Source organism: Monodelphis domestica, chromosome 1 (genome assembly GCF_027887165.1).
Source record: "Monodelphis domestica isolate mMonDom1 chromosome 1, mMonDom1.pri, whole genome shotgun sequence".
NCBI classification, from domain to species: domain Eukaryota; kingdom Metazoa; phylum Chordata; class Mammalia; order Didelphimorphia; family Didelphidae; genus Monodelphis; species Monodelphis domestica.
In genome coordinates this window covers 708,085,801-708,101,668 of record NC_077227.1, presented here as the reverse complement: position 1 = coordinate 708,101,668, position 15,868 = coordinate 708,085,801, and the positions used below count along the sequence as shown (strand labels likewise).

Sequence of the window (15,868 nt, the reverse complement as noted above, 5' to 3'; positions counted from 1 at the left end):
CAAAGTGGTTGTGAGGATTAAATAAGATAGTAGTCAAGGGGGAAGCTGGATTGAGAGCCAGGCCTAGAGATTGGAGGTCCTGGGTTCAAATCTGAATTCAGACACTTCCTAGCTGTGTGGCCCTGGGCAAGTCACTTAACTACCATTGCCTAGCCTTTACCGCTCTTCTGCCTTGGAACCAATAGACAGTATTGATTCCAAGACAGGGTAAGGGTTTAAAAATAAAAAGATAGTAGTAAGTATTAATTGAGTACCGCCTGTATAAGTGTCAGCTTTTTGCATCACTCTAGGGAAGTAGATTGTCCCTTCTCCATCCCTTCTTGGAGAGCATCCCTGACCTTAGAAGTTTCCAGCTTGCTGACTCCTTTCAGCTCTGCCTTTCAAGTGCTGAAAACTGGAGGCCCAGAACAAGCAAGATCATTCCAGAACTCTGGACCCCAAAGCTCCATACTCAACGTATACCCCAGCCTTCTTGATACCAGATAGGGCAGGGGGTTGTGAATAGTGGATCAGTGAGGCTCCCTCTCAAGTGCTTTATCCTGCTTCCCAAGTTTAAAGGCTGCTTTTTTTTTTCTTTTGGGGTCCCAGAGATCTTTGGTCTCTTTATCCTCTTTATCGTCATTCCACCATCTGACCCCTAAACATTTGTCAGCTGCCAGCATCTCTGTTCTCACTTTTTTCTGCCCTGTGCTTACTCATCCAGTGTCTCTCTCAGCACTAGGATCTCATTCTTCCTGTCTCATCCTGAAGCAGCCTCCTGGTTTAGGCTATGTGGGAAAGGGCCTGAGGTCAGGATTAAGGTGATCCAAGCCTGGAAAGAAAATTTCCTCCAAGTTGGGGGTTAGGCAGGTCTTAGACACTGGGTATCATTCACAGGCAGAGTTCATGAGTTCAATGTGATCAACTTATACCTCTCACTCCATCCTTCTAAAATGCTCAGTCATGGGATACCACTTAAAACTGGGTGTTCCAGGAATCCCTGATTCAAATCCCACTTTAGACATAAACAGGCTTGTCTGTTAGCATTATCTGTACTTTAGTTTATTCGTTTATAAAATGAGTGTAATAGCACCTACTGAAGATCAAATGCAATAATGTATCTTTTGCATATCTTAAGAAACTATATAAATGTGAATAATTGCTATTATTGCCCAGTATACTGTATCCATCAGCGTTCTTTTCCCAGGAACCCAGACATCTCCCTTTGAACCCTGGACTAAAACTTCTTTCCCCAGTCCTTAAAGTTGGACATTATGCAAATGGTGTTTGCAGACTACTATTTTCAATTATCATCTTTCTGCAGATAATTCCCAGATGTATTTATCCAGTCCTAACCTCTCTCTTGAACTCCAGTCTCACATCATGAGCTGCCTCTTGTACATCTCAGATTAGATATCCCACTGAAATTTCATACTTCTCACAAGCAAAATAGAACTCAGGACCTTTTCCCTAAAACCTTCCTCTCTTCCTAGATTCTCTATTATTGTCAAGGGTACTGCTACCTTCACAGTTACATCCGGTCTGTGGCATCCTCTATTCCCCACTCACACTCATTCTACAGATTTGTTGTCAAACCTTTTCTATCCTTACCATATTTCTTGGATGGACCCCCCTTCCCTACTGTGACACTGCCCCCACCCTGGTGCAGGTCTTCAGAATCCCCTCCCATCTGCCTGAGCTACTGCTGGATTTAAATGAGTTAGTCTCCCTGCCCTAAGTCCCTCCCCATGCTAGTCTGTGCTCCACTTGGCTGCCAGAGTGACCTGGCTGTGTAACCCTGCCCTACCCCCACCACAGACTCCAGGATCAAATATAAAATCATCTCTTGAGGTTCTAAATGCTTTCATAGTCTGGCCCTTTTCTACTTCTTCAAATCTTCTTTCCCCTTCAGGTTTCTCTGAAACCATCCCCTTCAGCATTTCTTACAACACAACAGTATTCTATGATATTAGTAGGCTATCACTTATTCAGACATTCCCAGATTGATGGGCACCCCCTTAGGTTCTAAATCTATGAGACCATGAAAAGAGCTACTCTAAAAATTTTTGTACATGTGGGCCTTTTTTTCTCCCTTTGATTTTTTTTGGAGGGAGAATAAGACAAGTAATGCTATCAGTCAAAGGGTATGTATAGTTTAACAACTTTTGGGTCATAGCAGGATTCCAGTAGCTGGGGGTAAGCATGAACTCATTCCAGGCTCTGGGCACAGCCTGTTCAAAGGAATGGGAGATGAGAGTGGCATGTGGGAGGGAAGCAAGAAAACCCATTGTCTGGACCATAGAGAACAAAGAACAACCCATAGATGGGAAGAAAGTGAAAATGGGGGCAGGATAATTTGATAAATGAGGTGTAAATGGATGGGTTATTGGCACCTTTGGAAGGGTTGGTAGAATAGAAAACACTTTTATGAACACCCCTTACCTAGTAGATCCTGGGTATTGCCTTCAGAATGTCATCACTCTTGGTCTCCAGAAGGTGGAGTTCACCCCTTTCGTGTTCACCCTCACAGTTTGCCTGGTCTCCTGTGAAATGCAAACTAGGAGGCAACCCAATAGGCCCTTGGGTTCTATTCTGATGTTCAAGGGGAGTGTGATCTGCTATTGGAAGTATTGTGAACCAGAAGGATCTGCTGGGTCTTGTGCTTCCAGCATTTCTTGATCCCAGGCCCAGAGAGGAAGACTCCTTAGTGCCATGTTGGCAAACTTATGGCATGCGTGCCAGAGGGGGCTGCTCCCTTTCCCTTCTCCATAAGTGCTTGAGGACATTTCTCACTTCACCCGCCCCTCTGCCCAGCAGCCCAATGGGAACACTTCCTTCCTCCCGTCTCATGCAGTGTGAGTTGCAGTTTGAGTACTTGGTCTCTAAAAGGTTCACCATCACTGCCCTAGTACTATCAGGTTCCCCTTTCTCCCTCCTCTCTATACCAGACCTGAATTCTCATGGCAGTCTAACAAACAGAAAGATGTAGGGTAGGTGCTGGGACCAGCTATGCTGGCTCTAAATTAGTTGCATAATGCAGTGGGAAAAGCTCATTTGAGGGGTCCAGGCAGGTGCTTTAAAGGCTTTCCTTAAGGGCCATCTGAATGTCCATTACTCATGGTCAGGGTCCTACCAGCCCAGAGGGTACTTGGGCATCAGTCTCAGAGGCAGAGGAGAGTCTCTTGTATTTTTCTTTATGTTATTCTACCATGTTGAAGTGACCTCAAGTTCACAGCTTTAGATTTTTAATGATTTTATTAATAGACTTTAATAGGAAATGTCAGTACAACCAACTTGCTTTGCAACAGCTTATGTTGAAATGAATTTTATGCATAACATTTCATCTTCATTTCACAATCTTTGTCCATTACTCCTACTTTTCTTTTTGGGTACTCATGGTAGCATAGATTTTGCTCTGGCCCTGACTGCTTTTTGTGCTTTGTGGCACTTCATAAAGATGCCCCCATATTTATATCCTTTATATATGTGGTTATACATGGTTCTCCATTGTCAGTGGATCACAGTGTATGTAGCCATTCTCCTGTTATTGGACATTTACCTTGTTCCCCCTTTTTTGCAATACAAATAACATTGATGTAAAAATCTTTGAATAAATTTCTCCTTTTTTTTGTTTTTGGAAACATCTTTAGAGTATATTCCCAACAATGGGCTTACTGGATAAAAAGACATGATTGTTTTTGTAATTGTACAAAGAGAGGTTGTTCTGTAAAAGAATTCTCTTTTACTATTCCACTAAAAATAAATTATCATGCCTTTTTACAACCCCACTAACATTTAATTATTTTGGCCAATTTATTGATGGGCTTTAGGTAGTACGTGAAATTTGTCTGACTTGCATATTTTTAGATATTAGTGAGGTTGTGCATTTTTTCATGTGGTAATTAGCAATACATTTTCCTCTTGAAAAATTCTCTTTATTCCCTTTGACCATTTTTCCTCTGTGACTCATAAGTTACCTTTGTTACATTTTGCTAGTTCTTTATGCCTTTTAAATGTTTTTATCTGTCATATTTACCACAAATGTTTTTTCCCAATCTGTTATTTTTAGTAATAGAAGTAAATTTAATAATAGGCATTTTTTCTTTTACTCAAACTGTCTTGTCACTAATAATGCCTTCCATTTTAAATAGAAACAAGTTTACCCCATAATTCAAATGAATATTTATTCCACTTAGAAAACAGAAATATAATTTATTAGTTTTTATATTTGGAATATGCATAAACGATTGATAGATTTCTTTCCATCCAGGCAACACTAAGAACAATCAGAAGAATATATTAAGAGAAAAATCAAATTTATTACATACATTCCATTGTAAATTGAACTTGTATATAGCTAGCCCATATATTTCTCCTGTATTGGATTTCTGCCAACCAATTCCCCTAAACTACTGTTTGGTATGGATAGGATGTATCTTATTTTCTTGACCTCAACCTACCTTCCATCTAGATCCTAAATTTTGATTCATGAATTTGACTGGAATTCCTTAACTGTTTTCTTGAAACCAAAATCCACTGAATGAGCTATAAGTCAACATGGTGGTACAGCAAGTAGGGTGCTGAGTTCAAATTCAATCTTAGACACTAATAGCTATGCGATTCTGGGCAAGTCACTTAACTTATATCTGCCTCAGTTTCCTGAACCATAATATGGGGAAAATAATAGGATGTACCTCCCAAGTTTATTGTGAGGATCAAATGAGATATTTATAAAGTGCTTAACACAATGTCTGTCACAGAGAAGGTGCTTCATAAATACTTGTTTCCTTCCTTTCTTCCTATGTTTTTTGGTTTTTCTGCAGTGGTGCTGATGATCTGTTACCCATCCTGTCTTATGTAGTGTTGAAGAGTAACCTCCCCCAGCTGGTGTCTGAATGTGCAGCACTGGAGGAATTCATTCATGAGGGGTAGGAATGGGAAGATACCAACGGTTCTAAGGCTGAAAGGGTTGGGGAGGCTAGAAAAGCTTTTGTTTGGTCTTCAGGTATCTCTGAGAATGGGCTCACCAGGTGGGTCTTGCCCTTCTTTGGGTAGAAAATTGAGTGCAAAAAGGGGTTTGGGAGAAGGGACTGGGAGCTCTTGTCTGGATTAGTGAATCTGGCCGGTTTTTCTATTGGGAGCTTTAATCCAGTCAGTTGTCCTATTCCCTGTTCCTGGTTAATACTTCAGAATTACTCTGTAGTTAGCTAACCAAAGCAGTCATTAAACAGAAGATACCATCCTGACCATAAGTATGATCCATAGATAGTTACAAGTAGCAGGGTGATTTTCTTCCCAATGTCCCATTTGTCTTTTAAAATTTTTGAGGTCTTTATTTTTCCCTTAATGAAACCTACTGACTTTACTTGAACTGGAGTCTCTCCTTAGACCCTCTTCTCTTGTTAAGAGGTTAACATGACTCCTTACAAGTACCTATTTTTAAAGCCAAAGTCATTAGAAGATAAACAGAAAAGAAAGATAACCCCCAGGTATACCGTTCCCCCTCCTCCCTGCCTTCCCCCATCCCATCCATTGTGTCTTTCCCTTACCTTCATCTCCTTGCATGTGGGAAGAAGAGGCATGAAGCCACCCCTGTATTTGGGGTCAGGGTCACTCACTAGCTAGCTGACAGTTCTGCTCATGAAATTTGACAATTCAGCAGCCTCCCTGGGGTATGACTAGGAGAGTCAGCCAGACCACTGGACCTCAGAGTCATCTGGACCTTAATGTGATGGGACAGAAAAGGGAGGGAGGGGAAACTGGAGGAGAATGGGGGATCTTGGGTTTTCCAGAAAGCAGTTTTCTGGAAGCATAGGCACTCCCCAAAGAGACTTTGGCTCTGGGAAGGACCCATCAGAATCTTCATTTGCATCTCCCAACCCTCTTGGTCCCTTAGCAATTTCTCAGAGTGGTGTGCTAGAACATGTGCTGCCATACTTCCTCAGCCTTCTTGAGTATGCACCTATAGAAAATATCTCCCCTTATTCTCAGCATATCCATGTTTGTATTTATAAAGGCAAGAGTTGCTAGGATTTTTGCCCACTCAGTGTCCTCTGAGTGGGATTAATAGAGTTTATTATATCTCTAAATTAGCCATGAGCTCTCTATTCCATTTGTATTTCTGTCTCCAGGGCCTAGCATAGTACCTTGCACACAGTAGGTATTCAGTAAATGCTACTAAGCTTCTTCCACTCTCCTTCCAGCTTCCCTGACAGTCTGCTTTTCTGAGGAGCTGCTCCTGGAGGGCAGAAGAAAATGTAGGGGCTCTGTGTATGTGGCAGTGGAATGATCCCTCCTGAGAGGGCTGGGCCCTGAAATGATGTTGAGACCAATGCTGCCATATTGTGTCCCCAGACTGATAATGGTCTCTGTCTGACTTCTTCTGACAGGTATCTGATTGGAGAAGAAGGCTACTGTCTGACCTCCCTGCAGAGTGCCCTGAGCTATGTGGAGTTGCTGCCACGTGGGGCTTTGGTGAAATAGCAGGAGAGAAGGACATGACACCCTGGTCTTGTTGGTCCTTGGAGGAGGATAGAGCAGCCATCCCGGGGAGATCCTTAAAGACAAAGACCTACAGCCACCCGTCCTGTTCCTCCCACTCATCCTCTTCCGAGAGAGCGTGGCCACTCCTGAAGTCAGAGCTCAGGGACCTCTCCTTCCAAGGCCCAGTTTGCCCATGGCAGGCATGGGCAGAGCTTCTTTTCCACACTGGCTGGACAACTTTGGTGGTTGGAACATGGATAATTGGAAAGTGCTCTCCTAGCTTTATTTCTCATTATCAGACTCTCCTGACCCCTGTGCACCAGAGGTGGTGGAATTCTGGTGTGAATCTTGAAAGTGGCTTTTCACCTCTACCTTGACATCTGCTGTCCAGGGGGCTCATGACAAGCTCCTCTCCAGGATTATGGGAAAACCTGCTCCCCATGGCCAGCCAGGGACATGGACAAGATTGACTTCCAGAGCCCAGTTCTCCAGAGCCCTGGGCAACTGCTCTCCTTTCCATGAGACTAGGGATAGGGAAGGGGCTTTTGGTAAAATCAGAATATTTCTGAACCCCCTGAGATGAGCTCCTAGATGCCCACTCTAGCTTCTGTGAATGCAGCTGTAGGCATTAAGTGAGGCAGCTAGAAAATTCTTATTGTCAAGCCCTGGGCTGTTCTAGTGGCTGGTTTGCTGGGTCACTGCTGTAACCCTTTCCCCTGTCAAGACTGTCTCAAAAGTTGGTGAGGGAACCACCCTTCCCACCCCCTTCCCCGCCTTTCTGGCTTGTCCTCTCAGAGTCCTAGTCTGGAGGCTCTCGAGACTGTCTCCTCTGAGTGGGGCATTCCATCGGTCCCAAATCCTCTTCCTCTTGCCCTCCTGGGCTCCCAGCCACAATGGCTTCCTCAGAGGTGTGTGTCCTCAGAGAGGGTAGAGCCAGGAGGACCCCTTAAGGAGATGACTGGGAAAAGGGTTGCCCAGTGGGGGTTCACCTAAGAAAACTAAACAGAGAAATTGAATTGTCTCCCCACCCCTGAATCAGCTAGAGGGAAGGCTCCACTCTGTCCCTGTCCCTGAGGGACCCTGAGCGCCACGGACACTCTTCTGTTATCTGATGAGAGTATGAGATAGTGGGCCTACCCCCCACCACTGGAGAATGGGCTCCAAAGGCAAGTGGTGGAGCCAGAATTGGCAGGGAGGCCAGAGTATGCCTGCTACACACACATTTCACCAGCAGCTACAGGCCTTGGGCACTCGGCTAGTTTGCCAAATTGTGGTCTCCAAACAGACTCTGAAGGTGATTTTTTCACCCCTACTCTAAGAGGAGAATCCCAAGGACCTAGACTGGGATCCCACCCCCTTCCCCCAGGAAGTCCCCACCCCAGCCTGAGCTGCTTTAGCATGTGTGTTCAGAAAAGAACAAGTCCCAGAATCAGAATGTCCTGAGTGGGTGAGGGTGGCCCAGCAACGGTCAGTGAGCGTGAAGCCAACAGGAGCCAACAGTCGCTCGCCCTTAGCCTTGTCTCCTCTCCCTCTCTTCCACAGAGCCAGAATGTGAAGGGAAAAGAATTCTGTGGAAATACCACGCTCTGGTCCTCAGATTTGAGCACCACTGATAAGGGAAAGTGGGAATGGACCTCTGAAAGTATTTCTGGGTTGTTAGAATTAGGGAGCTGGGATTTCCAGGCTGCACAAGAGAGAGCTACTACTGACCTTTTACACTAACTGAGGACTACTTTATATAATCCCTGTAAAGGGGTTGGGGCCCTCCACTGGAGATGAGGGCATCTTGCTTAGATTTCTCCTAAGAAGCCAAGGAACAAAGAAGAGTTTAGAAACGGCTCAGGCTATATCCTGGGTTTGGGTCTTTCCTCCCTTTGTGACTGGATATGTTACTACCACGGTATCTTAGTTCTATATGGGGCCAGAAGATCTTGGAGATCCTCCTAGAAAGCGCCCAGAGTTTTTAGGCTATTTTGAGATAGGCACAAGTTGTAACTGTATTTATTTGTTCATTCAGGATACTTTGCTGTACAATAGAGTTCATCTGGTCTGCTTCTTGCATATCTGGAAGAACGTGGGAATTATCACTATTGCTCCGTGTGTCAGGGATGCTGAGGCCTCTCTTGGAGTTTGTGGTTTGGATGGCCCTTCTTACCCCCCCCCCCTTTCCAGTTTGTCCGGTGTGATGGAGGCATCCCCCCCTCCCCCCCCCCCCCCCCCCCCCCCCGTAAATGAAGGAGGAGCTCTCTGGAATCTCCGGTTCTCAGATGAGTCTCCGAGGGAGCTCCTGTGCTCACTGATAGCTTAGTTCTTGCCCATGGCAGTGGCTCATCTGGCTCCGTCCTAACGGCTCTCTTCCTGGCCCAGAAACAGAGTCGTCCCTTGACTTGTTTTTAGTTCATTCTTTGGTCAGTGTGAATCCTTTGAAGGTCTGTGGGCAGTGGTGAACCCTCCACTTGCTCTCCTGCTTATGTTTGTAAAGGGTTCTGAAGGCCCCAACAGGAAGGGTATTTGCTTGCCAGACTCAGCCTCCACTTTTGCTGCATCCGGACACTGATAATGTGTCATAAAGACAGGCCTAAAGGCTGGGGAAATAAAACAGGTTATTCACCACTGGCCTTGTTTCCGCCTGGGTCGTTCCTCTTCCAACACTACCTACGCAGAGCAGTTTAAACTTGAATGTTGTCTGCTTGCATTTCTCCCCAAAGGCAAGCTTCTTGGGGACAGAAAGTGTACCTTTCCCTTCTTCAGGAGCACCCCCACCCCCTTCCCTTGCATGCAGCACCCTGTCTAGGGGGTGTGGTACTAGGCCTCCATAGGCCCTTGGTAGTTGGGGTATGTAGAAGGACGCATAAAAAGGTTGCTTAATGTTGCCATTGTGGTCTGGCAAACAACCAAGACAATTTCCAGGACTATCTAGGCAAAAAAATGTTTTTAAACCCTTACCTTCTATCTTAGAATCTATACCGTGTATTGGCTCCAAGGCAGAAGAGAGTTAAGGGCTAGGCAAGGGGGGTCAAGTGACTTGCCCAGGGTCACACAGCTAGGAAGTGTCTGAGGCCAAATTTGAACCCAGGACTTCCCATCTCTAAGCCTGGCTCTCAGTCTACTGAGCCACCTAGCTACCCCCTACCAGAGTAGGGTTTTTGAGGGCTCATAAGGAATGAAGGAAAGAGGGCTACTTTGATTGAAGGAAGGAATTGCCCCTTCACCCTACCTCAATCCAGGGAGAGAGAGATTAGAGGTAGCCAATCCCATATTGGAAAATTGGTTTTAAGTCTGATTCTTAACCTGGAAATTTCAGAGACCTTAAGAACTTGGATTGGGGGGGGGGGGGGCGAGTTGCATCTTTATTTTCATGACTTTTTGGTTTCTTTATGTATTTGAAACCATTATTCTGAGATAGGGTCCACATAGCTTCCTCACCAGACTGCCAGAGGGATAAGGAGGTTAACCCCTAAGCCTAGGGTAGTAGCTTACCTGAAAAGGTACGGCAGAAATCACAACGAGCCCATGAAGAGGCAGGAGACCAGGGATGACTTTCTGTCTACAATTCTGGAGGGAGAGAAATCATTTTCCAAGACTCCAGTAAAATATGAAAGCTTATTGGGATTTGGGAATAGTTTTCCTCTGAGTCCCTTTGCCCAGGCCAACTGTGGAGGAGGAGCTCCTGTCTCCCTTTACAAAGGGGAACAAGTCTTGCTCTCAGGAATGCTGCCCAGGGTTGTCTCCAACCCCAAACCTCAGACTCTGGTGGTGAGGTTCTTTCTACTGATACAGCCCCTGGGTCTCTACATAACCTCCATTTCCATGTCTATTATACCCCTCTCTCCCCCTCCCAACCAACTTCGGAGTCCTGGGGGCCTTGGAAACCTTGAGACCTCACAGGAAATGACCAAGGTTGGGATAAGGTGGGGTGTCGCTAACTGGTGCCCAAAGGGAGATCAAACACCCTGTCTGTGGAATTGTGTCCTCAGCCAGCCACGTGGCATATTCCCTTGAGCATCTACAGAAGTCCCACAGGGTTGAGGGGGGACAAATAGGGAGAGTCACCTCCAGGGAGATGTAGTTAAGGAATGGAGGGGGCAAAAAAATAACATCCAGAGGAAAGAGTGAAGTTTGGGTTCCAAAAGACCAAGAAGGCAGATTAACCCATAGAGCTACACGGGGGATACCTCAGCCTGTTCACTGAAAACTGCACAGAAATGGGGGCATTAACTGTTGCCCGCTGTCAGCCTTCAATGAGCATCAGGCCATATGGCAGTTAAATGCAGGGATCATTAAAAGCATAAGCAGCCATCTCATAAAAGGGGAAATGGACCAAATCCAGGTCATCACACCCCAGGGCCTGAGCCCTTATCCAGAGATGAGAGAGCCCCTGGCCTCCTAAGACTAGCTCCTTTTCCCAGAGCAGCTGCTCTCTGCCCTGAGGGTTCAAGAGTCCTAGATTGGAGAGCTTGAGTCTGGCAAGTTAATAAAATGTCTCCAAATGTCCCCTTAAATCTTAGGACCCTCCATGAGGAAAGAAACATGTCAAGCTACATCAGCTACACCCCACTGCACCCCAGCCTCCCCACTGGGCCCAGTACAACAGAGGATTAGGAAGAAAGATCTGCTTCCCAGCCTAATGGCATCCCCGAAACCGGAGTAGGGAGGCAGGAGGGCAGTGAAACCCAGCAAGATGCTTTGGGGTTTAAGAGTGGGAAGGAATAGCCTTGAAAGTGTGCTTCCTAGAAAGTGGGGAATAGTAGGAAGTTTGTAGATTTCCTTTGGGGAAGGGGCTAAGTGAGCAGAGCCACTACTCAGAGCAGAGCCACTTTGCCTCCAAGATGACCATCCTGCTCCACAAGAATTCCAGATGGTAGAAAAGTGGCCAAGGGGAACTAGAGGGATGAGGGTGAGCAGCAGGGACCTGAAATCTTGGAAATTAAGCTTCCCGCCTGGCTTACTTTGGGAAGATCATCCAGTCCCTTTCTGAATATGAACCCTGAACTCTCACCGGGGCCCCAGCTCAAAAGAACTCTAGTTAGGAAGGGTGTTTGCCAAGTCAGAATGTCAGAGCTAGAAGAGAATTTGAAGATTATCTCACTGGACCCCTTTACAAGTAAGGAAACTGAGTCACAGAGACAAGATAGCATTTGCCCAATTTATTGGGCCTCTTGCCTACTTTGTCTAACTCTGGTCCTACATTTTCTCCACTATACCAAGATGCTTCCAAGGCTGCTGAGAAACTCCAGTTCTTTTGATATTTTACTGGTAGTTTGCTATTTTGCACGAAAACAAGCTACAACGTGTCTATTAAGGCTTAACTCTAATGGGAAATTAGAAAATCTCTATAAAATAAGACTAAGTTCTGTGTTTCTGAAGGGTCAGGCGAGTGCCCTTCTACATCCATTGGAAAGTATAAAGCATATAGATTCTTCCCTGTATTATTATATAATGACTAATCTTGGTTTAAGAGAAGAGAGGAAAGAAATGGTCTTGTCTCATTTCCCCAGTGTGAAATGTTGCATATTCTCTCACAGGGAAATCAGCAAGTATCAGTAGACATTTACTATGTATCAGTCACTGTTTGGAATTTTAATAGCCATTTCTGTTACAAATGGAGCCTCATCCAGAAATGGTGGTGATGTAAAAACAAAAGGTACCCAGAAAACTTCAAAAAGAAACAAAGTAGAGGTCCTCCTGGGAAGTCACTGGGCAGATGCCCTGATTGTGCTTAGGGTGATCCCACCCTAGCCTATCCCTCTCTCCCTCCTGCCCATATGGAATGCTTTGAATTGGAACTTGGGAGTAGGAGAGAGAAGATGTTCATGATCAGAACTGTCAATGTCGGGACAGTCAAGAGATTGGCCTCCATTGATCCTTCCATTCTAGAGTTTGTGAATTAAGCAAGCCCTCTTGGCAAAGGCTGATAGGTTGGGCCCAGAGTCCTGCCACCTGAGTCATTCCCAGACTAAGGTTTGGTCTGATCATCGAACCCAGCCCTTTGTGTAACTCAAGTTTCTGCAGCCCCACCAAGCCTCAAGGGTCTCCAAGAGGCTTGGAAACCACCACTGAAAACAATGGCTTTTGTTACCTTTGCTTCCTTGTCCCACAACCAGCCAGGCACTCCTTTTCTTGAGCAGCCAGGCAGGAGCGTAAGTTCAGTGTGTAGAGGAAAAGGAGGAGACAGGCAATCCTCATACCTAAGGAGCACAGTCTGATGAGAAAACAGGACTAAAAGACACAACCCAACTACGTGAGCAGTGTCTGTCTGCAGCAGAAACAAGCTGGCAACTAGAAAAATAAAACCAAACCCAATATGGGGCTCACACTCATAATTCCTGTCCCTGGGCAAGAATGCTCGAACCCTGGAATTGTGAGCTGCAGAGCATTGAGTCAATCATGGGGTGTTCACACTAAGTTCCATGTTAATATGGCGAATAGGAGAATAGCATTTTCTTTTTTTTTGGCCACAAACAAGTATCCTTTTTACTGTTAGGATCTTATTTCAGTCTCCTCATTGCTTTGAGGGATACCAATAAGGCTGCCACTATGAGAACTCCAGAGGTGATTAGTATCTCAGGCAGCTAAAGGAGGGTCGGATGAAAAGACCAAGCCAGGACTGAGTAGTCCCAAGTTCCTCTGCGAACTAGAAAGGGTTTAGCCAGTGAATAGATCTTGCCCTCCAGCCTGGGCAAGATTAGGAGACTCAGTATTAAAATAAAATAAAATTGGTATTTACTAGAGTGCCTACTGTGTGCCAAGCACTTGTATATGTGTGTGGGGGGAGGCAGTGCAGTAGTTAAAGGAATAATACTAATAATAACACTCAGATAATATTCTGAGGTTTTCAATGCCCTTTCATTACAACTCTTTGTAGTAAGTAACCCAAGTATTATTATCCCCATTTTATAGATCAGGAAACTGAGACCCAAAGACTCAAGTTAAGAAACACTTATTAAGGAGCATCTAGGTGGCTCAGTGGATAGAGAGCCAGGTCTGGAGGTGGGAGGTCCTGGGTTTAATTCTGGCCTCAGATAATTTCTAGATGTGTGATCCTGGGAAAGTCACTTCACCTCAATTTTGCCTAGCCCTGACCACTCTTCTGTTGGAACTGATTCCTAGTATCAATACTAAGACAGAAGATAAGGGTTAAAAAAAAAGTCAATTTATTCAAACTGAGCCAAATGTTTAAGAATATGTCATTCCACAATTGATAAACAAAGGGTCTGAATAGGTAGTTTTCAGATTAAGAAATCAAAGCTACCTGTAGTCATAGGAAAAAATGCTCCCAAACACTATTGATTAGAGAAATGCAAATTAAACAACTATGAGGTACCATCTTATACCTCTTAGACCAGCTAATATGACAAAAAAAGGAAAATGATATATGTTGGAAGAAGATGTAAAGAGGGGATGTGGGAAAATTGGAATACTTATACACTGTTGGTGGAGTTGTGAACTAATAAAAGTCTGGTGAGCAATTTGGAATCATGTCCAAGGGGTCATAAAACTGTGTATATTTGTAGCGGCTCTTTTTTGTGGTGTCAAAGAACTGAAAACTGAAGGGATCATTTAGGAAATGGCTGAACAAGTTGTGGTACATAATTGTAATGGAATACTATTGTCACATAATGAATAGGACAATTGCAAAAAACCTGGAAAGACTTATATAAACTGATGCAAATTGAAGTAAGCAGAATCAGACCATTATACACAGTAACAGCAATAATATATGATGATCAACTGTGTGTGACTTAACTACAATCAGCAATGCAAGGATCCAAGACATCTTCAAGAGACTTATGATGAAAAAGGCTATCCACTGCAGCTGGGTGACTCAGTGGATTGAGAGCCAGGGCTAGAGATGGGAGGTCCTGGGTTCAAATCTGGATTCAGACACTTCCCAGCTGTGTGACCCTGGGCAAGTTGCTTGACTCCCATTGCCTAGCCCTTACCACTCTTCTGCCTTAGAACCAATACTTTGAAAGAAAGTGAGGGAAAGCACCTCAAGAAACCCAGTCCCTACCCCAAGAAGTTCACAGCTAATAGAGGAAATGACATGTAAATGACTATATACAAAAGAGATATATACAGTATAGACTGGAGATAATCCAAGAGATAAAAGAAACAACTTGTCCCTGGCCACACAGATACAAAGTAAGATTCTAACGTGGTTATCTAGATTAGGCTGCTGGTCTTCTCACTCACGTCTGATGCTCTTATCTCAAACTTGGCATTTATTCCCAGCTGTCTACACTCATTTCGTGTGCTTTCTCTCACTTGCCAAGCTTTTGCAGGCTGGTTTCCAACTTCACCAACTGCTCTCTACTAAAGCCAATGGACTCTTCTAAGTCATCATTCTTCTTGACCTCTCCACAGTGTTTAGACAATTCATCAACCCATTTGCATCTGATTCTGTTCCCAAGTATTTCTGGGTTTTCCATCATTTCCAGATGCTTCTATTGCTTATCCTGCCTCCAGTAATGTTTTATTGTATTTTCCCTAATTATATATAGAAAAAAATTAACATTTTTTCTCTGAAAATTTATGATCCAAATTTTCTCTCTGTGTCTCTCCTCTCTCCCAAAAATGACAAATAATCTGATGGATTTTACATGTGCTATCATGCAGTCAACCATTCCTTCTTAGTCACCCTTGCTCATTTACCCACCAACTAACCTTGGGTGTCTCCAAAATTTTTTTCCTGCCCACTGTTGTTTTCTTTCTTTTTCTCTGTTCTTGTTATATTTAATCAGTTTCGTCCATTCTATCTCTGCAACATCTCTTGGATCAATCAGGACAGGCACAGCTTTAGACCCTGGAGATAAAAGTGTAAAGAATGAAACCAGCCCCACTCATTAAGCTTACCTAGCCACTGTAGTATATGTTGATACTAGGGGAATTATGGTAATGGGAAAATGTTAGAGCAGTAACACCAGGAAGCAAACTAGGGGAAGACTGGATCTTGAGCCTCTCCCCCTACACTACCTGTTCCCTTTCAACTATCTTAGAAATATTCTTCTCAGAGAGGGCAAGCTTGAAGATTTCCCCTAATAACTAAATCCCACAATTAAATCCTTTAAACTAAGAGATCTTTTATTCTTTGGGTAGAGGAGGTAAGGAGAGGGCAGGGGTGAGAGAAAAATAGGTCTCCCTAAATTTTCTAAGTTATCCTTGTTGATTGAAGATTTCAAGATATATTCAAATTCAGGAAACAAAGTTATTTTTCCCTAAGAGGAGATGTGACAGCAATGGTGACAGGTTTCTTCTGGGCTAAAAACCCAAAAGTCTTTTCAGCACACAGTCTTATGGATAAGGCGGATGATAGAGAGGGAGTTTATCTTCCACCTTCTGGTTCAACAGCCAGAGAAGGAATTCCCTTCAGCCAGCTCAAGCTGCTTAACTGCTTTTTCCCAAG

At 44.3% G+C, this 15,868-nt stretch overlaps 1 protein-coding gene and 1 long non-coding RNA gene across 4 annotated transcripts in view; one reads left to right on the top strand and one right to left on the bottom strand.

The window, feature by feature from the left end:
* Positions 1 to 9,078, top strand: part of VPS9D1 (VPS9 domain containing 1) — a 23,392-nt gene extending 14,314 nt beyond the window's left edge. The window contains exons 14-15 of one of the 2 annotated variants that reach the window (XM_001377683.4): positions 4,803 to 4,907; positions 6,369 to 9,078. In XM_001377683.4, coding sequence (XP_001377720.2) covers positions 4,803 to 4,907; positions 6,369 to 6,462 — 199 coding nt within the window. In that variant the 3' untranslated portion in view covers positions 6,463 to 9,078. The remainder of the gene's footprint in view (positions 1 to 4,802; positions 4,908 to 6,368) is intronic. The other variant, XM_007477334.3, reaches the window with a different exon arrangement.
* Positions 8,915 to 15,868, bottom strand: LOC103098556 (uncharacterized). 2 transcript variants are annotated; one of them, XR_008915048.1, is made up of 5 exons: positions 15,439 to 15,868; positions 15,130 to 15,268; positions 12,542 to 12,650; positions 9,943 to 10,017; positions 8,915 to 9,047 (listed from the first exon to the last, which is right to left on the bottom strand). It is a non-coding gene; the product is annotated as an uncharacterized LOC103098556 (long non-coding RNA). The 2 variants fall into 2 exon arrangements; XR_008915047.1 differs by having other exon boundaries at positions 15,130 to 15,865.